The sequence below is a fragment of the Micromys minutus genome, assembly GCF_963924665.1.
Source record: "Micromys minutus genome assembly, chromosome: 23".
NCBI lineage: Eukaryota > Metazoa > Chordata > Mammalia > Rodentia > Muridae > Micromys > Micromys minutus.
Genome location: NC_137958.1, coordinates 14,487,636 through 14,511,280, shown reverse-complemented (window position 1 = coordinate 14,511,280; position 23,645 = coordinate 14,487,636). Strand labels below are relative to the sequence as shown.

General features: G+C 38.4%; 1 protein-coding gene across 3 annotated transcripts in view; it reads left to right on the top strand.

The window, feature by feature from the left end:
* Nucleotides 1–23,645, top strand: part of MAGI2 (membrane associated guanylate kinase, WW and PDZ domain containing 2) — a gene marked incomplete at both ends in the record, with an annotated part of 1,373,853 nt that overhangs the window by 786,347 nt on the left and 563,861 nt on the right. For all 3 annotated transcript variants that reach the window (XM_080936244.1, XM_080936243.1, XM_080936245.1), the window contains one exon: nt 21,330–21,449. In XM_080936244.1, coding sequence (XP_080792370.1) covers nt 21,330–21,449 — 120 coding nt within the window. The remainder of the gene's footprint in view (nt 1–21,329; nt 21,450–23,645) is intronic.

Sequence of the window (23,645 nt, the reverse complement as noted above, 5' to 3'; positions counted from 1 at the left end):
TGTGTTCTAACCAGGATTATCTGAAAGCCACTTAAGGTGTTTAACAAGGAAGCTCTGCCGCATCACTCAACCTCACAGCACCAATGCTGTGATGAGATCAGAGCTACTTCAAAGCTTCTCAGCGGACCTGTTTCCAGGACCCGTCCTGAGTGATTTGAAATAACATGATGAGAAAGATACCACTAAGATTCTTAGAGATGACAGAGTGTGTTTTGAAGCTTCGTGAATTATGATGAAGTCTCCTGTCAAGGATGGCTAAGAGCCTGCACACAGGAATTCACTGCATCACCATTGGGAATACATCTTCCAATTGTTTTTTTTTTTCCTCTTTTGAGTAGCTGTTTGGCAACAGGACGTGACACTATCTGTTCCTATACAAAGAAAACAAAGTGACTATTGTAATGTATACTGTGCTTGTTAGCCAGAAACTATCATGTCACCTCAAAGAGAATATTATTGAGGGCCTGAGTGGGATTTAATTTTATTTCAGTATACATAAATTGGCTATATCTCTTCATTGTGTTTGAAGTGATTAATGGCTTGCAGCAAGGCTTAGTGAAAGGATGACAAAGACAACTACTGAATATCATTATTGACTCGAAATGGCAGCAATATAGTCTCATTGTGGCTACCCTCAAAGTAAATTTCCCAGACCAAAAAAAAAAAAAAGAAAAAAAAAAGAAAAAGAAAGAAAGTAAAAACATGCCTGTGTCTTTGCATTTCTAGGTAGCTACTTCATTGGAATATAAAACCTGCTTTGCTGGGATTCGGTTCTTTAATATTTGCTTTGCTCACTCCCATGTGAACAGAACAAGGAATATTTGCCCTTTAAAAAAAATACTGTTCCCACATGAGATTGTTTTCTACTTTCCTAACTATCCTAATTCATAAATGGGGACTCCTCCTCTACCCTGCCCTGGACTAAGAGTTCAGAGAATAGAATGAGGATGCTCTTTCTTTATTACTTGGCAAAGACATTAAGTCTATAAACATAATGAGCTATTTAACTCTGGGGTGCTACCCCAATCATCTGTGATACAAGAGTACAAATAGTTATAGTTGTTGGCCAAAACCCAAGCTCTAAAGCTGCAAAGGCAGATACATAAAGTAGAGAAACTAAGGAAACAGCATAGGATACACCCCTAAGTTACCCATTGCAGGCCTGGCTGAAACCTTGTTGTTCAACATGTGGTCCAGCAGCAGCATCTTCTAAGAGCTTGTTATACATCCCTTACAGCAGGCCACACTCAGGCCTAATTACCTTAATGTGATCCTAGGGATTTCCTATCTTCTTCAAATATGTGAGAATATTGTTGGGTCTCAACTGTATAGAAGATAACCCAAGACTAAGCCTGCAAAAGACCAAATCCACAGACTGCTGAGTTTATACAGTGAGTTTAAGGTCAGAGTAATAAACATAGCAGGACTCTGACTACAAACGTGGAAAGGAGGGTAGGGATAGAGCTTAGGGGTAGAGTTCTTGTTTAGCATTCTCATGGCACTAGGTTTAATCTTCACTGTTGAATATATACAAAATGTTTACCTTTAAAACTGTATTCCTGATTGAATTCTTACATTACTTTTTTCACGGATGACTCTATCACTCACTTTTCACAAGTGATGACGCTTAGCCTTAGTACAATTATCTATTCAAACCCATATGTTAACTCCTCTCCTGTGTGCTACTGTTCCCACCTGCACAATATCATACATAACAAGTGGTGATATTGGGCTCAGTTAACCTGGGGATGATTTTACAGCTTGGTGACTACCAGCTGCTGGAAAAGAACATTTTATCTATTACTCATATAGCCAGGTGTAGTCAAAAAGAAAATGGTGTCATTATTTTTAGTCACACCTCTATTTTGAACCAAGTGCTATTGAATTCTTTTAATTTGCAGTCCAAAATATTCACATGGCTTGAATGGTAACAATCCTCAGAGAAATTCAGCCTCAGTGTTGAAGTTTTGCCATGATGGTGAATGTTCCAAAAGTGCCATTGAATCCAAAAGCAAGTCCAAAAGTGGAAATGATAAAGAGAATTAATGCCAATAGCACTTTGGAATTATTTTATAGTCTCTTAGGACATAAATACACATTGCCATGTTTTATTTCTTAGTTTAAGAAATTTTTATAATAGCACAGATTTCTTAAAAGTAGCTTATTTTTATAATTATAGCTCATATACTTTCAAAAATGGCCAAGCATGAAATAGTAGAGATTAATGTTTCCTTCAGCAAATCATTGGGGGATATAAAACAAGTGCCACTAACCAACAGACAGGAGTTTTAACAAGACACTCAGAACAAACACTTGGCAACCTGGCCAAATGTGCCAGTTGACGAAAATTAATCACCACCCTGGCCTGATGTGACAGCTTGCGTGTTGAAAAGTCAAGTTGACTGAGTGTGAGCTTACAGCAATCTCAGAGCCACAAGACTGCTCAGCCACAAAATTTTTGTGTAGCTGAAATGCATCAGGTTTTCATGGGAAGAAGCCATGAACATCTGTCCCGCGCAACCATCTCGCCAGCAAGAACGACGCGGCACAAGAAATAGGATTCTTCTGCGGTAAAGCTTTAATGCTCTCGAGAGGCAGAGCATAAGCTTGCAACACATGAAGAAGAAGACCCCGAACTATCTAGCCCATCCCCTTATAAAGGGATCAGTCCTTGCCTTGGACATGAAGCCCCCTGATTGGTTGAAAATCATTAGGTCCTATGACGCCACGGGAGAGGTAGAGCTCAAGGAGTGGAAAGTTACCCAGCGTGTGCGCACATGACTTGTTTACTTCTAACTCCAGCCGGATGTCAGCGCCATCTTGTAATGGAGAATGTGCAGGCAGCGCCCCACATCTCCCCCTTTCTTTTATTCTTTAAGCAAAGTAGGACACCCATATTAGGAGGGCGGAGATAGAAGTCAAATCCTCATTAAGGTGTATAAAGACCATGTACAGGAGTAGACGGGGCAAACATGAGGGTTCTTTTCATCAAAATAAAATATTCCAACTTTCTAAAATTTATTTACTGAAGAGGTCATTGTTCTTGAGAAGAAGATAGGAGTGGAAAAGAGAGGAAGGAAACAAAGAAATGATAATTAACACAAAGGATTGTATAGAAAACCATGTGAAAAACCTGCTATTTTATAGCTTATTAAAGTATAATTAAAGAATTTAAGTGGCCGTATGGAAGGGTAATGCTTCTCTCCTATGTCCTAAGTTGTTAAACACAAATTCCAGTTCACAGCAGAATACTTCCTTCAACTTGTTTATTGATCAAGTGGGTCCATGGACCTCTAATATAATAGAGCCTTTTGCTGTTGCTCTTTTCTGCCTACCAAAACTTGGAGGTAAGAACTTTTTGCTCATTCTGTGGAACTCAACCCCTTTGGGGAGTGAAGAGCCTTTCACAGGTCTGCATAAAACGACCAGAAAACACAGATATTTCAATTACGATTCATAGCAATAGCAAAGTTACACTTATGAAGTAGTAGTGAAGATAATTCTATGATTGTGGGTATTCACAACATTAGGAATTGTATTAAAAGACTGTGGCTTATGGATGGTTGAGAACCAGTGTTAGATGAGTCTTGTACTGACCTAGAAGGGTCTTCCGTGTTCACTAGGTTACAAAGTTCTGGAAAATTTTATGTAGTTATTGAGAGAGAAAAGTCATCTTCGGCAATCTTATTTATCCATGAACTTTGCCAACTATAATAACAAGCAGCCTATCTAGGAAAACACACTAGTGCAATAATGGTATGAATGTTGTAGGGGTAACCAACCAACTTCTGATTATAAGGTCGGCTACATACTAGGAAATGCATGACTGGTATTATAAGCTGGCCAAGAATCATAACTTTGGATGTCATAATAGGTACCGGGGAAGAACCTATTATTTTTCTAAATAGACATGATATCAACCTACTTTCTAAATACTTATCAGTATACTCATAGATTAGTGAAGTCTTCAGACTTCGTCATAGAAACTTCTTTACAGAAGATGACAGACAGCAAAACAAAGACTCATAAATAGTCAAAAGATCAAAATGTAAATAATTAGTGACTATTAAAATCCCAGCCCCAAATGTAACATCTACATCATACACACACATGCATGCATGTATGCACACATACACAATTACACAAATACACACCAGAGATCAGGGAACATCATGGAGCAGTTTGAAATATTGTAAAAGTCTGAGATTGAAAAGGACAACTGGAAATTCATGTCTTTTAGGCACTGGAGAATAGATAGACCCATGGACTTGTTCCATCTGTGGTTCCTTGTACTAGACTGGGCCAATCAACATTTCATCCTAAAAGGGTAAAACGTTGGTCAACCCTTCCCTCTGATAGCTGAGAAAAGTACTATCACTTTCTTCAGTGCTTGATCCAGTAATCCGTCAATGATCAGTTGTCTCTGTTCCAGTAATTTCCCACCTGTACTCAAAGAGGTAGTCTTTAAAACTCAGTGGGCGGATCATGCATATAAAGAGAATAGAAGAGGGTTTTCATTATCCTTTCTCTATCTCTCTGTCTCTCTGTCTCTCTCTCTCTCAGTGTGTATGTGTGTGCACATGCACATATGTATGTGTGTATAATAGTATAGGCACATGATTTTATGAATTTGAAGTTATTGGTTTGTTTTATCTAAGTTGTCAAACTTTGAAGATGAGTTTAAGTACAACATTGTCAGGTCTTTCAATATCTGTCAAATCTGTAGGAGTTCTCATTTCTCTAATATTGATATATTTGGCCCACCATATTTAGTGGTTCTGTATACAAATTCAGTCAGCCTTGAGTTTTTGAGAAAGCAGAAAAAAAAAATGCCAGAAAGTTCCAGAAAATTATAAAAAGAACTATCTGAATTTGCCACCTGCAAGTTCCACTAAATGCATTTGAATGAAATAATATGTGGCCAATTTTGCTGTCAGATTGTTTCTTCAGCACTCATGAAGTTATCACCATTTACCTCCCATCTCATTGGTGTACTTTCAAAATTGTAGTCAGACAGTTTCTTTTTATTATTCTTGAAACAACACAATGTAACAATTATTTACACACGGTTTTGAGATTGTATTCAACATTATAAATAATATAGAGATGAGGTAAAGTATGCAGTAGTTACATACAGAGTTATCCAAGTACTGTGTCAACCTAAAAGAAAACTCTGGGGCTTGGTAAACATTTGTCCATAAGGGACATTGTAATAAATCCTTCAGGGACACGTAAGATGACTCATTTGTATCCTTTTCGTTCTGGAATCAATCTGACTTAATGGTTTATTAATTTTATTAATCTTCTCAAAGGACCAGCTTTGATTTCATTATTTATTTCAGTTTATTATATTAAGTTCCAACCTGACCTGTAGTGTTTCTTCTCTTTTCATTTAGCGCCTAGTTTTGTCTTATTTTTTTCTAGTCTCTAAAATGATTGAGTTGAACTCTTCTCAGTCTGTGCTTACAAACATCTCTCAATTTAATTCTTGTTTATTTTTTTACTTCTAAATAGTTTTTTAAATGTCTTCCTGGACCCAACAGTCTGTTTAAAAGTATATTACTTAATCCCTACTAACATCTGCTATTGATATATATCTCAGAGCCTTTTGTTACTTGGATTCTGATAACTTTATCATATCTGTAAAGCATATTTTTTATGAAATTATATTGAATCATGCTTTATAGTGTAGAATGATTTTAGTAAGTTTTCCAAGTGAACTTAAAAAGAAAAATTCAAACCTTGGCCTGGAGAGACAGACTCAGTGGTTAAGAGCATTTACTGTTCTTGCAGAGGAGGATTCAATTCCCACATGGGGGCCTACAATAATCTGTAACTGCAGTTCCCATGGCTCCAATTTCAGGCCTCTTTGTGACTAAAGCATGCATGTGATACACACACACACACACACACACACACGCACACGCACATATATATATATATATATGCAGATAATAAAAATATAATACTCATGTATAAAAATCTTGATGTCCTGGTATAGGAGAATGCCAGGGAAGGGAGGTGGGAGTGATTGGGTGGATGGGGAGGCACCCTCATAATAGCAGGGGGAGGGCATATGGGATAGGGGGTTCCATAGAGGAAACCGGAAAAGGGGATAACATTTGAAGTATAAATAAATAAAATGTCTAATAAAAAGATCTCAAATGTAAAAATAAGTAAATTGAAAAATAGTACACCCTATGCTCTCTTAGGCCACATTGTTTTTTGAATGTCATTGGGTTTTGCTCATGCCCGTACCTTACAGATTTTCTGTGTGGTTCTTCTGTTTTTTTAAACTGTGTTTGAATCTCAGTTATAATTGTGAGACTGTCCATTTCTCTTTGAAAAATATAAGATTTTATTCCATGTATGTTGAATCTCCATTATTAGACATACATTTATCTCATTTTGTAATTGCCTACTTTATTATTATGTATAACCCTCTTTATTAATGAATTTTTTTCTAATATCTGCTTTCCTCATGCTATGGCTTTCCTTTAGTTGTAATGTAACTTTGTTGCTTATTAGGTGAATTAAAGGTTAGCCTGTTGTGATATTAACAAAAATAGAAATTAAGTGAGGTCAGCATAAGAATATCCTGTCTATTCTTTTCCTTTATTACTTATTATTTGTTATAAATGAGATTCACTCATCATTGTTGATCTTTTAACACCCACTTTATAACTTTTCTGTTTCTAGTTATAAGCACCAAATAACTTGGTCTTGCTCTTTTAAACCTAGTATATAACCTGTGTGTGTGTGTGCCCATGTGTGTGTGTGTGCCCATGTGTGTGTGTGTGCCCATGTGTGTGCTTAAATGTTGCTTTAGGCTTGATGTCATGAGTATTGAACTTACCACAATTAGCTACCATAACACTACCCCGTACAGAATATAAGCTTAAACCAGGGATGCAGGACACAAGGACCTGGGTTCACTTCCTAGTGATATAAGGAAGACAGAAAGGCAAGCAACCCTTTAGGAATGGACCCCTGTGTCTGTCTCTTCCTCTTTGGTTCCAGCCTTTCCACTACCTTTGTCATAGACTTGTACTCATCGTATTGTTCTGATTTTTGCTTTAATCCATCTATGACATTTTCAAGAAGTTCATATTATTAAATCCATATTATCCTTCATGTGTACAGTTTTAGCTTAATTGTGAAATAAGTTTTGCATGGTCATTTGCAATTGGCTCTGTCTTAGCAACTAGGGATCCCTCTTGGGATGAGTCACTCCTACTAACTTTTGTTTTCAAGTCAGCTAAGAAGGAACCAAATATGTGTTGTAGTTTCTGAAAGTCGCTGGTTTTACAAGACATATTTCTGTAACATGTCCTTAATAGAGGAAAACACGCCTCACAGAACAAAACCAAACCCCAATTTTGACTGTTACATGCCTTCATATTTCTTCTAGTCACAGCCAGCTCCTCTTAAGATATTTGCTGCTTTATGATTTGATTCAACAGCTTCAGGCTTTTCTCTCTAAAGACCTCTCTGGTTTGTGGTCCCTAGTTACTGTCTACTCCAAGTTCTCTTTCTGTATTTCCTACTGTAACTCAGCAGCGGTTTAAACACTTGCTTTCTCCTGCTTCTGCATGGGATATCGATTCGTCCATTTAGTACTCTTTGCTGACAGAACATTTGTGCGAATGTGCTGTGGGCTGCGGTTACCCTCTTAGGGCACTGGCCAGCCTCCCACCTGTCGATCCTGAGGATGAAATACCCTGTTGCTTCCCAGCTGGGCCTCTGCTGCCTAATTGTCTGGGTGTGAATCTTGGCACTTCACTATTCCTGTGACAAAAACAAGCTCCCCAAGCTATAATGCAAGTATATTTTCTGCTTAAGGAACTAAGAAGAGAAGTATGTGAAATTAAGTATACAAAGTGTACACACGGCACCTCACCCAAGATTAGAGCCTAATAGATGTTATCATTTCTTAACAGGACTTACAATAAAAAATTTCACATGCAATTTCTTTGCCCAAGTTGACTGCTCTTATCCGTTTTCCAGTACTTAAACTTTGTCCTCAACATTCTATTACACAAAACACAGAAAAGTTTGTTCAAAAAGTTCATATCAATAAACATATTAAATACTAGGAGATTCTTCCTACTGGGGAGAGCCCTGTAGCTAAATTACTTTGAATAATTGGCTATAGTACAATGCAGAAGCAAATACCCTCAGTCGTCAACATGATATATTCTTTAGTTATTTGTCTTATTTTTATATATTTTGCTGGTATCACTGAATTAAAGCTTTAAATGTAAAATGTATGTGTACTGCTTATATTTTTATCATGTAATTGTTAATATGTAACTATGTAAAAACATATTTTTACTCCATTATATGTTTTACTTTATTGCATTTTTAATTAGTGTCTGTGTGTGTATGTATGTGTGAATGCATGTATGTATGTATGTGTGTATGTATGTACACATATATACCTGTGTATGTGCACAGATAGATGCATCTGTTCTGTCACTGGTTTGTGGATGTCAGAGGAGAACCTGGACTGGTTCTCTCCCTCCTTTGTGTATTTCACAGGAATGGACCTTAGGTTATAAGACATAGCAGCAAACACTTTTACTCACTGAGGCATGTCACTGACCCCAAGTAGCGACACATTTCTTCTCAAATATAAAACGACTGTGAATGCCAGTTTCTCTACATAGTGCTATGTTTCTTGGTGTTTTTGGTGGAAATTTTGCATAAATATAGTGCGTTTCAAATAGAAACTGGTAAAAGCTGTACCAAACGTTTCAAGCACTAGGAGGATTGAGGCTTCATTCTGTATTAAAGATTGGATGAGTTCCAAAGTCTGTTATAACAGTGCTACTGGAACTATGCCCTACACAGAAGGCATGGCCCAAAAGATGTCATTCACCTCAAGATAAATGAATGTTTCCCTCTGTGACCTCAGGCCGGCAAAGCACCTTCACCTCCCTTCATGAGGGGCAGACAGGTCTTTGCCCCCAGTGTAGAGTCACAAAATACATTATCTGCTTGATTCCTGTGTCTTGGAATAGTAAGACAAGCACTGGGAATGGTCCTGCGTTGCTCTGGGTAGATGAGGACCTGTATCTTTCTCAGAGATCACCCTCTATGCTTTGTTATTAGGAAGCTACCAGCTGCACTTTACCTACAAAATTTTCAGATGTACGAAGGATGTGTTTGTGAAATATTTAATACTGACTGTGGTAGTTTGTATGTTTGGTTCAGGGAGTGGCAGTATTAGGAGGTGTTGCCATGTTTGAGGAGATGTGACCTTGTTGGAAGAGGTGTGGCCTTGTTGGAGGAGGTGTGGCCTTGTTGGAAGAGGTGTGGCCTTGTTGGAGGAGGTGTGGCCTTGTTGGAGGAGGTGTGGCCTTGTTGGAGGGGTGTGGCCTTGTTGGAGGAGGTGTGGCCTTGTTGAAATAAGTGTTTCCTGTGGAGGTGGGCTTTGAGAGCCTCTTCCTAGCCATGTGGGAGCCAATCTGTTCCTGGCTTCCTCTCATTGAAGATGTAGAACTCTCACCATGCCTGCCTGGAGGCTCCCATGCTTCCCCTTTGATGATAATGGACTAGACCTCTGAACCTATAAGCCAGCTCCAGTGAAATATTTTTCTTTATAAGAGATGTCTTGGACAGTGTGTCTGTTCACAGCAGTGGAAACCCTGAGTAAGACACTGACCCACTTTCAGAGACAGCCACATTGGTCCTTGGCATTGAAGTTATAACCTCAAGGGAATTCAACTCCTAAGTTCTGTGTCTTAGTCCAAGTTGAGGAACCAAGAACATCAGGACACAGACCATCAAAACCTAGATGGAAGGGTAGGCATGTGCCTGCAGACCACATCTCTATACTAACTGGTCAATTCAATTTCATTGGAACAGAGTCCTGTCATTCATTTAATGTATTCTATGTGATGGCTCACAGTTACAGCTGCAATGTTTAGAAGTGGCCCCAGAGATGATTTTGCCAGGAAAGGTGAGACAACAGGCTAGTGGCCCTTTTAATAGTCTTTGCATCCCTAGCCTACTGTCTGTGCCTTGGACTACTCACCCCCTGACCCTACCTGCCCTTGGGAGATTGAGGTGAGGTGGAGGGGCAGAATGACACAGACTCTGAGAGAAGGTGAGAAACACAACAGCAAGCTCATCTGAGCACTGCCACAAGCTCCTTTAATTCCCTCCACCCGCTCCCCATTGGTCCCAAGAAAGCTTCATTTCTAAACAGCAGTTCCTGATTAGCTGGCATTGTCTGCACCAGCCAGTCCTCACTTAGGCCCACCTGCAGGAGATGCTGCTGCTGTATTCCCTGCCCCCACTCAGCAGTTACATCGAGGTGACCCTGCTGTTCCTGCTACACTAGCCCAGAAAAGTGAGATTCTAACCAGAGCGATGGGGCTGCCTAACTTTGTTTCTGAGTATTATACAAGTAATGTTGGTTAAGATATGAATTCAACTATTCCCTAAAGCTCAACCTAGACAGTCTGATCCTTTCTCACAACTTAATGCCAGAGTATCTAGCCCGATATTTTTTGTTGTTTTTTTTGTTTTTTTTGTTTTTGTTTTGTTTTGTTTTGTTTTTTTGGTTTTTTGGTTTTGGTTTTTTTTTTTGTTTTTTGGTTTTTTTTTTGTTTTTTTTTTTTTTTTGGTGGATGGTGCTGAATGCTATGTGCCTGGGAGCCAGAGGGCTGTCACCCTATTAGGAATGAGCTCTTCAGTCACTGTTCTATTGGGGGAGGAAGGAGGGAGGATCCTGACTCAACTTTTATCGGCAAGTAAGCCCTTTTGTTAATTCTATAATGGAGGTAAGGATCTTCCTAAAATTATAAACATTTTCTCTAAAACCATCCAATATTTACTTTGATAACTCATTATTAACTCAGTAGCTTTCCTGCTGAAGTGCCCTAATTAACTGTCCTTTGAAATTCTTTTTAAAATTTTCTTTTTGTGTTTCTAATTCATAAAATTTCTCTTAATCTCCCATGATAATTGCAAGTCTTGGGACTAATGATTTGAAAGTCTTTGGAGAATACCATTTTTATGGGGTGAGGTAATGTTTTAGGTTGATATACTGGCATAAAAAAAAATCTCTAACAAAGGTTGCAAATTAGTATCTGGCCACTCACAATACCCATCGCTTTCTCTCTGTCCCTTTCTCTTGCTGTCCAACCAGGGAAGAATTACAGTGGTCTGAAATTAAGACTGCAGAGTCCTGCAGGGGACGATAATTGGACAGGGTATCCTGCTGCCCCTGAATCCTAAGGGATCCTGTAGATGTGGGGCTCCCGGCTGTGCCTAATGTGTAAGTCTCAGAGGCAGAAGCCATCTTCCACAGGACACACGTCATGTTTTTCCCTGGCAGAATGCTGAATACCTCACTTTTCCACTAAGCTGCTTGAAGCCCAGCCGGGTAGCAGAATGAAATATTTGATGCCTGCCCCACTATCTCTCTGATCTGAGCAGAAATCAGAGTTCTGTCCCTTAAAATAACAAGCAGATGTTATGTAAACATGACTGTTCAATGCCATTAAGAATTAAGGGCCTTTTGGGATATATTTTTGTTAAGATTATTCATAATTCTGTAATATTTTTCAAAGAATAAAACTCATGTATTTCTGTTCAATGTTCCATCAAATGGAAACTTAAGTTTTGAGTTCAGTCCGAAATAGAAACAACAATTTATACTATGGGCATAAGCTCCCCTGAGTGCACAAAAAAACTTCAAAAAAAAAAAAATTCAAGATATTTAATCAATTAGAAGCCCCTTGCCTGGGAAACCTGACCTGTTCCTCTTCAGAATTACTTCTCTCTCCATTTCCTCTATGACAGTTTGTTGGCTGCGTCCTCTAGGCCCTCAGTCAGGACAGATAAACAGCAGTTGATAACTCAGTTATGCAGTGTATGTCTTATAATACTTTGAAATCTCTGAATAGTTAACTGCCTTTTATTTTCACTTGTATTTTCCAATGGTCAGTGGTTATTGTATTCTAAGCTCTTCCTGGGAGATTTCAAAATACGGATGCCATAGAGACATATGGTGACAATAAAAGTTAACGACACTGCAAGATTCTAATAGTGATAAAATGATAGAATTATGATAGGCCAAACCTTGCAGTGAAGGTCATGGTAATGTCTGCATTGCTCAGAGGGCTGTGGCTGCTGGCCCTGCAGTCTCATTGTCGCCCAGATTAATTTTACATGAGCACAGTATAAAAGCGTCAAACTAAATATATATTGTTTCTATAAAAAGTCACTGGTCTTTCCTTAAGCTCGGTACAGAATCTTGAAGTATTATCTGCTAAATAATAAATTGAGGAGGCTAATTATTTAGAACCCTATAGAATGCCATGTAGAGAGCATATCTAGATTAAATATTGACAAATTAAAATCAAAAGCTCAAAAGGAAATGAATTGGAAATAAAGAGGCCGTTCATCTTCCAGCCTCATCAAGAATCTTGAGATCGTGGCACGCTGCCCTGTGACTGTGCGATGTCCACTTACCCTGAGGTTAGCCATGCTCTTTGGGTGCATGGTAAGAATGGATCAAGCCTCCAGTACATAGATCCCTTAGGGGTTTACCTTTACTTTGGTGATTCATTCTATGCTGTGTTGCACCCAGAGTCATTGCATTTTTTTGGTCTCCCGTGTGGTGAATACTACTAGTAAAGCAAAGAGAATCTTTATGAAAAGCTCGAGTTTTACAACTAAAGTTTCCACTACTATTTTGTAGGTAAAGGAGAAGGGCTCAATTATAAAAGAACTGATAGGCATACACAGAAAGACAGAAAGATGGTTGAGCAGGTTAAGTGTCCACCCACAGCCCATGCTGCAGGAGTGAAGACAAGCAGATTTTTGGGGCTTTCGATGGTGAATTTAGCTAAATCAAGGAGCCCCGACTTTAGTCAGAATCACTCAAGAAGAGTTAGCTAAGAACAATCAGTGTAGACACCCGGCATGGGCATCTAGCCTCTATGCACAAGTGCACACATGTGTACAAGCACTTATTAAACTTATTAAAATGAGCACTTATTAAACCTGCTTGCATAATCACGTGTACATGTGCATATCTCACACACACATGTATATTCACCCCTAGATTTAGAGTGTAGAGTAACTGCAATGAGAGTAATGATTTATATGGATGAGTCAATAAGTAAATGACTGAGTGAATGAATGAATGAATGAACAGATTCACTTTGCCCAAGTTCATCTCAATGCAAAGTGCTTTTGTTTTTTATGTTATATATGACATATATACATAGCATAAAAATATGACCCTGGAAATTTGTTTTTCTTTCTCAATGTTGGGGGTTTGGAACTCAAGTTATGGAGGGCAAAAAACATTCTTATGCATATGTGTATGACAGGGCTGGGGTGGGTAGGACAACCTGAAATCAGGGCCTCATTCATGCTAAGCAAGCACTTTACTACTGAGCTGTTATCCAGCCCAAACCTTAACTTTAAAGCAGGATTTCTCATCTTAATCCTCTGTTTGCTACACATACAACAGGGATATGATCATGAATTTGAGAAAATGAAATTGATGCCTGAACCTCTTTGTCTGAAGAATTTGTTTTCATAGATAGCATTTCTAGGGAGTGGCAAAAGCCTGTCTTCACCGCTGTTCAGGAGGATAATACAGAAGGATTGTTGAGTCCAAGAATTCTGGACTGTGTTGTAATATGACAATTGGGTATCTAATCTCAGTCCAGCCAAACAGAACAAAGTCATATTTTTAGATGTTATATCATTAAAACCAAAGCAGAATAAAACCCACCCTGACTGGTTATGTAAAAATTGATTTAAAGACATTTGGCCAAAGGAAACATTTTTATTGGAAGCACACTCACACATCTGCTGTGATGTTCACACTTGCTAATGAGTGACTTGCAAGTTGAAGGAGTGTCTTAGAAACCTAAGAGTGAGTTAATTAAAGGTCAGATCCAAAGGGAATTGCCCTAGCTGTCAAGATTTATTTTCTTTAGCCCAAAGTTGAGAAACACTAAGAAGAAAGACAGAGAACATGGTATAAAAGGGACATGATGACTGTTCCCAGATTCTCTCATGGTAGCCCATCTGCTTTGAACCCCTCAGCCCTTGGTGATCAGCTTGAGATTCCTTTCTTTCCACAGTACCTGGTAGAACCTGTAGTACTTCAGCATGTCAATGTGGGTCACAATAGATTACTGTGCCGAACTCTCATCCTCGGAGTTTTTGCATTAGGCCAGTGATGTTTTAAAATTATTTTACGGGATTAAGAAAATGGCAGACAGCAAAGAAGAAATATGTTTTAGACTCATGTTCACCAAAGGTGCCATTGTTGTTTCTTCCCCAGGTAAAAGGGTCAATGCGCTTTCATTTAAAACTAGAATTTTAAGCAATCCAATTGGCATTCCTGGTTGCTATGGTTACCAAATGACAAGCAGCCTTCATTTACTTTCATCATGCATCAACAAACTAACCATTTGTGAGAAAACTCAATTCTCTTCACACATGTGCTTTGAGTTTAAGCACTGTATGTCTTTATAACCTCTGAAAGGGGTATTATTCATACAGTCTTTTATTGGCCAATTATCAAATAAGCTCTTTCCTTTAAGAAACTAAGCAATGGGACATAAACCATAAATTCAATTAGTGAAATTTCCTCCCTTTCATTTCTATTCATATTTCCTTTTGAGGGATGGTCTAGAAGAAATAATGAAATAGAGAAGCCACAATTTAGGTGATAAAATTTATTTTCGACCTCTCTGTGGACTATTTGGGAATACTGTATTCAAAAGGCAATATAAGTAGGAGCTTCAGGCCGAGCTCTCTGATGAACCACATCCCACTGAGGTTCTCCCCAGCTGTCACCCGCTCCTGATGCTGGCTGGACTTGGGGACAGTGCTGAGCTTCCTTTCCTGTCAGCTCTTCCTTCACAGTCTTCTGAACCGGGAAAGCTACTGTCATTATTTCAGCATAAAAATTAGGTCCATAACCATTTCAGGAAATTGTCCGTCAACCTGTTCCAGCCAGCATATTAATTACATTTACCTCAACTTACCACTGTGCTACACTTCATTTCACTTGACATTTTATCCCACGTAGATGGGCTTTGTTCATTAGAGTCAGGTCACTTCCCAAAGAAACCTACCCAGATACCTGCCTGCTTCCTCTTTTCTGGGTTTTTCTTCTCTCACACTAACAGTTCTCCTTCCTTTCTTGGTGTGTAAATGCAAAATTGTGCTTTGTGTTCTTAATGTTGAAGGAACTACGCCTGCAGGTAAAGTTCAGTAACCCACAAATGAGTCTTTATAAACATTTTTTTAAATAATTTTCAAGTGAATAAACAAATAGCCAGGGACTTCTCAAAATCCAGGCCACATATTTGTTGTATGGTGTCATTCAAAAGGGAAACAATGGCCAAGGTATTATAGGTCCCATTTTAGTGTCTCATCAAACAAAATGAATCTATATCTTAAGTTTCTTTCTACTCAGATAATTTTTTTAAAGTCAACTTGTATCTTTAGTCTAAAGAAGTTCTTACTTGCAAGCAACCTGAACAAAGCTGGGTGGCTTATATTTTTAATTCTAATAGACCATAAAACTATGACAATGTCACTGATATTTGGAAAGTTATAATATGTCTGGCTGTGTTGCTCCTGCTTCTGAGAGGAGTATGGGTACCATTGCCCTGACATCTATGTTTTTACAATGCCTTTCATAGCTGTTGGGGATTTTCGTACATGCAAGAACATTAATGATCAAGCAAATGCTGTTTTTATCTAGGACCACATACATAAAACACTGAAACAGAAATGGGTGTAGAGGGTCTCAATTCTAACTTTAAAACACAGGTACTGCATTTCCATCTCCTCTCTTGAAATTGAGGCATGATAGGTGAATGTTTGGGTTTTTTTCTTTTTTTTTTTCTTTAAAAATTATAAATTTGTGTATGCACGTGTATATGTGTGTGCACATAAATGGGGTACTTGTGTGTGTGTGTGTGTGTGTGTGTGTGTGTGTGTGTGTGTGTGTGTTGGTGTGTGTATGCCATAGTTCACAAATGAGGATCAGAGGAAAACTTGTAGGAGTAAATTCTTTCCTTCTACCATGTGGGTCCCATGAATAAAACTCCAGCCATCAGGCTTGTTTGAAAGCACTTTAGCTACTGAACCATATCCCCAGCCCAGATGTGTGAATGCTTGTGTGCACCTGTGTACTGCTTCCTTGCCAGCCTGCTGAAAGTAATGGAAAGTTCAGGAAAAAAAGAAACTATACTGGACTGCAATGAGTCCAATCAGACCTAAGAAAAACTGAGTAATATATAAAATATGTTATTTTTAAGAATTTAGTGCAAGCTCTTAATAACTCTTCTGTGGCCTCCTAGAGGTCTATAGTCTTTCCTGGAAGCCCAAACACCACAGGGTTGTAGGTCTCTACTTCCCTTGAGGTCTTTTCTTATAGTTTTTGTCTCTGATGTTTACCCCTCATCTGATTCTAATTCTTAGAAATCTCAACAGTTGACCACTAAACTGTGCATAGGTTGACCAAGTATATTATCAATTATAGAAATATATATATATGTGTGTGTGTGTGTGTGTGTGTGTGTGTGTGTGTGACTTGCTTTTCAGTTAATTTTTTTATTCTCACTCTCATTATTTAAATAAAACTTGTACAAAAGCAGTGTTTTGGAATTATAGCACAAGAATTTATAATATTGATTGGTGCACTGTAAGAGCTCAATATGACAACATAAATTCATAAAATCAAAAGCAGCCCTACTATGTCAACTCTATTTCTCAAGACAACAATAAAGTCGTTGTCAAATGCTTACTATGTCATCCAACTACCATGTGAGCATTGGCTAATTTGCTGCACTCGCTAGCTTACAAAGATGCTGCTCGCTTTAGTCCTTTGTGTACATAAGAATGCTAGACTTCAAAGGATGAAGGAAGAAATTTCAACTAATACTGATGTGACACAGCAAGGCCCTCGGGCTACTTCCACAGCTTACACTTTCATCTACAATAACACACAATTTAAAGGTACTTCTTTGATTCTCTAAGCCAAAGCGTCATTCTAATGATATAGATTATACATAGAGAAAAATTGGTATTTGCTTAACTAAAATAATCATTTATTTCTTTCCTTTCTATACTACTACTATTGCTGCTGCTGCTGCTGCTGATGATGATGATGATGATGATGATGCTATTACTATTTTTATTTTGAAAGTGAGGTCTCATTGTATAGACCTGGCTGCTGACCCAGAACTTTCTGGGCCAGTCTAACCTTGCGCTTCTAGAAGTCCACTTGCCTATGCTTCCTGAGTGCTAGGATTAAAATTTTCTGCCACCATACTTGACCTGAAAATTCTTAAATTGTATCCTCTCACATGTCCCATGAAGACAAGTCTATGTAAAAAAAAAAAAAAAAAAAAAAAAAAAAAAAAAAAAAAACTACAGCTTGGTACCCTCTGAGCATCACCTTGACAGTGTTTGCTTGAGCATCCTCTGACACTAAAGAAGCTTTCAGAATTTTTTTTGTCTTTGTTTCCAACCATCTCTCTTGGCCACAGGATGAGTCAGGTAGTTGGGAAGATTGGTAACACCTAAAAGAGGAAGAGAGTCTCCACAGGGACCTGGCCATTACAGATGCCCAAGGTAGTGGTTGCCTCAGAGAAGGGTAAATGTGACCAAGTGATGATAGAACATTGGGCTCACCAAGGAGCTGAAGGTGGGACAGGATGAGAGAAGGAAGGAGGAAAGTGGATGTCAGGGAAAGAGTCTACTGACATGACTGAAAGAATGACAGTGAGAATCTGAGCCGAGCAGGACAGGAAAGTATGTTTTTATCGTGAGATGTTCCTGAAATGCTGTCACCCTTTTCTCCTGTGCAGGAGAAATAAAGACAGTTTCTAAACCTAAAATCACAGTGTGGCTTTCATGCTCCCCTTGACAGGAAGTGAGCTTCTGAATGATCAGTTCTGCCAACGTGAGGGTGGACCACAAAAATATTCAGTCAGGACGCCTAAGAAAGAGGAGCTAGGGCACATGACAGAGGCGGTGCACATTCCCAGGCTGGTGGCACCTCGGGAAGGTCTGATAAAGTCCAGATTGGGGGAAGTTAGAAGCATCAAGGAACGATTTCTTTAGCACGAATGGTGTGATGAAAACTAAAGACAGTTTTATATTATGAGAAGGGATTAATCTAACAAAGAGGGAAATGGTCAACTGAATTAGTGATTCATTTGTGTAAACTCTGAAATGAAAATGTTACATCAAAAGTTATCAAAAATTACATGAAAAAATGAAAAGGTGATCAAGGTTCAGATAGAAACTGACTGATAGAATCTCAAATGTATGCATAAGGCAGTCATCCAAGTATTTTGTATTGAAAGTAAAGGAAGGAGAGAAGAAAGTAGAATGTGGTATTGTGAATGGGCAAAATGGAGTGCTCATTTCCATTAGTGGGAAATTGAGAAATGTTGACTGAAGCAGAAAAGCAATGAGCACCCTAAATCGTGAAGGGATTGGAGGCAAAGCAAAAAGGAGTGCATTTGACCCTGAGTAACAAAAGGTGTGTGTATGTGTGTGTGTGTGTGTGTGTGTGTGTGTGTGTTCACTCATGTGTGCAGTATATGTTGTGCTTGTGTGCATATGTGTGTAGAGTGGGAGTGTAATAGATATCTTCTCTATTGAAAGAAACCTTATTAAATGCTTTGAAGTTTAAAGAAAATGCATGTATCCTTAATTTTTTTGAAAAACATTAACAATTGAACATAAGCAAGAAAAAGAGGTTTCATCTTAGGTAGAAACATGATTGTAGTCAAGTGTCAATTATGGAGGAAAAATAAAATATGGATGATAATGCAGGCATAAAAAGCCAAATATGAGAAGATTTTTGTTTATATCATCACATGCCTTACCAAGAAAATACCTCATGTCTTCTGCAGAGAGCCAGACTGTTGAATCATGGCAAATTGAGGTGATATGGTAGAACCTATGAAGGTGTGGGTAAAGAATCCCATGTGGGCAAAATCAAGCTGATATTAAATTGTTGAAATCTGCACTGTTCTAGTGTCTGGTTTTCTGTAGCAGCCTCTGCCCATGAATGGACTCAGGGTCTTACTCCAGTGGGAAATGGTGGAAGATACTCCAGGTTGTTCTTATATACATGGATTATTGCCTTAGTGGATGGGAAGGTAAAGAAAGCAGATTTGGGGAAGATGTCAGAGAAAATAGAGATAAAGGAACTGGAAGTCATCACTGAAGAAAAACAAAGAGCAGAGACTGGGCAAAGGATGGTGTCTCCATCAAAGCTGAGAGCAGCAAAGGACTTCCTTGAGAGAGAAGGAGGCAGGGCAGCTCCTGGGGATCATCAGCATCCAGCCATGGGGTGGGGTGTGTTACAGGAGGTACTGATACATCACACCAAGGACCAGTGTTGAACAAAGAAAAGCAAAGCCACACAGCATCTGCACCAGACTTGTTCACCCTGGATTTGGCCTGAATCATGCGCTCCTGAGTTTCCACTGTGCTGAGAATATATTACCATGCTCCAGGCACTGAATTACTCAGAGCATGTGACTTCTGAAACATGGAGATAAATTAGTAGAGAAAATTGAATCTTTGTTATTCGATTTTGCTTAATGATTAGAGTGTGCTCTAAATAAACAGAAAAACAAATTGATTGCCAAAAACTCTTTTAATGCCTTTTTAATTCATAAGGGTTAAGCACATAAAAGTCAGGATATTAAAAGTTAAAGTTCTCATAGAAACATTAATTTGACAACAAATTATGCATATTAGGTGTGGGAGGCTTATATTTTATAGCATAAAAGCAACAGGAAGTACTGCACAAGGGGGCTTAATTAAATTACAGAAAATAACAAATTCAGGGGCAAGTCACCAAGAGTGATTTTTACAAAACTGTTTTGCAACCCTGAAAGAGGGGTTGTAAAACTAACTCTAAAAAATGATGCATTTCAACTTTTAAAAAGTCTAATAAGAATTATTTTACCACAAATCAATTTTATAGTACATACATTATCATTCTTGATATCATTTTATAACATTGTCTTGCTGTTTAAAATCGACAGACCCAAAACACAAGTATGTAGCTACTGTCATGATACTTAATAAAGATTTAAAATTTAAAGAATAAAAACAAAATGAATGTACAATATTTTTTCAATAATGAAGATCATATATGGAATCTTTAATTATACAGATGCCTGCTAGTGTCCCATTTTGTTTCGGCATTTTCCAGCATGTATTACTTTTTGTCTATTTATATTTGTGAATGATGTAAATTTCAATTTGGACATGCAAAAATACTTTGTGTAGATAACATAGAAAGAGGAGGGGAAAGTTGAGGCACTGTTGGCCCTACTGTCTCTTAGTATGATGACGTAGACAACAAGCTTGGAAAACTATGTTCTCCAGAGAACATCAGCTGCTCTTGGACCCTCTGCTGCTCCTTTTCCTCACTAAGAAACAAAGTGTGCAATCCCATTGTCCACCATGGTAACCATGGGAAAATGTCACCTCCTGGTCAGAATTACAGACAGTAATTAAGCAAGAAATGCAGTCCATATAAGGAAGTAATGAAAAGAATGTCATCGTATTAATTTATATGTCATATTATAGCCATTATGATTGTTACTACTAGTTTAATTATCAGACAGTTCCAATTATTTTTAAATTTTAAATACCAGTACAGATTTTGTGAACTTTTAGATTATATGTGTGTGTGTGTGTGTGTGTATGAGTTGCTTTGGTTCAATATTAGCAAACACCATCTGAAACATTCACACATACATACACATGCATACACACACACACACACACACACACACACACACACACACACACACACACACACACCACAAAAGATGTATTTCAGAAGACTACAAAGAATAATTGATTTTAGTTCAAGTTTTTACTTTGCAATCTATTTTTTGGTCACAGGACAGCAGCCTATAGAACAATAGAAGTCCATTCATGGGTGGGGAGTATGAAAATTCGTGAGCATGTAGACGACCCGCCCACTGTTCAACCCACCTCTCTTATAAGGGTACAATGGTCGGCATTGAACACAATCTTTTCAGCCACATTCCATGGCAGTGACCACAACGTAAGTATAATGAGGAAAATGCTTTGTCCATTTGCTTTAATTTTGCCCTGTTTTTATTCCCTGTTGCCAAACAAACAGAAGGGAACACATAAACTGCCAAAGCCACAGGGTGTACAAACACAAGTTAGCAAATGTTCAAAAGCACGGTGGCATTTCTAAAGTTCACCTACTCAACACGTAGACGATTTCTTTTGTTTTAATTTAATTTTTTTTTTCAATCCAGGCACCACAAGGCCACATAAGGAGGGTGAGGTCCCTGGAGTGGACTACATTTTCATAACCGTTGAGGACTTTATGGAATTGGAGAAAAGTGGAGCTCTCCTAGAAAGTGGGACCTATGAAGGTAAGCGCGACGTTTCTGTACAATTCATGTGTCACATAATTTATTTGATTTTCTTGACAGCAGAACGTTAGAAGAACGGGTCACGAATACATTGCTGCTCTGGGCCTGAGGACTTTAAAAAAAGTAATTTCAGAAACATGTTAAGATGTATCTGAACTAATTCTACTCTCAAACTGCTCAGAGAACTAAGTATGCATGAGTCAACCCAGTGGCATAAGCATGCTGCTGCTTATAATCAGCTGTGATTGTCAGGGAAATATGTCTTGGTGGTATCCCAGAGGGGCCAGGATGGAGTTCTGGTTCGCCACTGTTTTGGGTTCTCTTTGTTTCTGTACTGCACAGACCCTCACATCTCATACAGAATCATAAGGTAGGAAGTACTTCATGCAGGGGAATTCCATATTTTACTGAGTAGCAAGTCTCTTGTGTGCCTGGGTCAATATGAGCAAAGACTAAAACCCAAATATAGAATTCTAGAAGGATTTCTCACCGCAAAGGCCACTGAAACATGAGCCAGAATGTCCTCAGTAACCAACTTGACTCCATGCCTTCCCTCTCTGGATAAGTCATATTGGTGAAACTTAAGAGGCTTATCTCAAAAAACAGAAACGGCACCTTTGAAAAACAGGTGTAAACAGTATGTTGATATGGTTCTAACGGTACCTGCATATTTACACGCATCTAGTGTATGTGAGAGAGATGAAAGTTTATATCAGACATAGACAATACTATTTTCAACTAACATAAAAGCATGAATATCTTTTATTCTTCACTGCTACATGTTGAAAGTCTATTCACATACACTCTTATCCAGTCTGGCAATGAAGCTTGTTTCCCTGTGTTTCAGCTTATATTGCTCAACAATAACTATAAAACTTGTAGCATGTGAATGACTGCTTGGCCCATCGTACATCAGGGTTTTACCAATCCTCACTAACGAAGCCAGGTTGCTATGTAACAAGTTTGCCTGTCTACTTCTTCCTCTGCTTGCTTAGTGCAATGCGCTGTGAAGTACAGATGTTCAAACCTCACTGTCCTGAGGCTGTCAGAGGCATTAAAACCTCTTTGATTATTTAGCATTCTTAAGGCAATTTAGGCTGAAAATTCTGCCTAAGTAACAGTAGAGAATGCATACTGCTGCGTTTCAGAATAAAAAAGATAACAATATCTAGAAAATGGTTCAATGCACTAGTCATAATAAAACAGATAATAATGATTGACTTGAAGCATTTTTAAATAAAGAAGATACTTTAATAGTATAAAGTTGCTGCAAGTCTCTGATGTAAAATTATACATTGCGGAAATAATTATATAAAGTGAGTAAGAGAAAATGAATAATATATAGACTATTTTTCTTTGGCCTGTGTGATATTTAGTTTGTATGCGTTCTAATAATGATGTTGTAAAAATTATTTAAGATACCAGCCCATGACTTCTACCTCACCTTCAACCAATTAGTTCCCAAATGGTAGACACACTCACAGCCTTTATATTTCCAAAAGCCTTAAACAGTACAAGAGCTGGGCAGTGCCTACTCACCATGCTGTTAGAATCCACTTTCCTACGGATAACCCTGAATTATTGCTTACTACTTACAATGTTCCCCCTGGGCTGCTCTTCACTCCAATTGGGCAGCCCTCGGAGCCAAGCTCTCTTGACCCTTAATCCACAGCAGCTTCTCCTTCCTCCTCTCCTGCACTTTTCCTTCTCCTGTCCCTCTGACCAAAAGCCCACAAAACCTAAACCCCACCTATGTCTCTCTGCCCAGCTATTGGCTGTCAGCTTCCTTAGTTTCCAGTTGACTCTGGGGCAGGGTCACTCAGTGTCTTATGTAAGATTGCTTTCTTCTCTGGAGAAACCAGTCTTGGGGGCCTCAATTTAGCATTAGAATATAAGCAGCATTAGGCCAGTCAACCCTACTACATAATGTATTGCACTTAATAGTCTTATTTAAATATTACATTTATATAGTGAAGAACCAGGATCATAAAGGATCCTTCCAAGACTGTGATGTATAATAGGACTTTTTGTTGATGAAACAAATATTTCGCCTGCTTGTATAGAAGCATTTAGCAGACCATATGTTCATGTTAAATTTCTGTTGTTCTTGTAATTGAAAACATGCCATGACTTTTTACATCCGTATACTGAAATCTACTTTAGATTCTGTTTCAGGTCCCAAGAAAGTCTTAAATT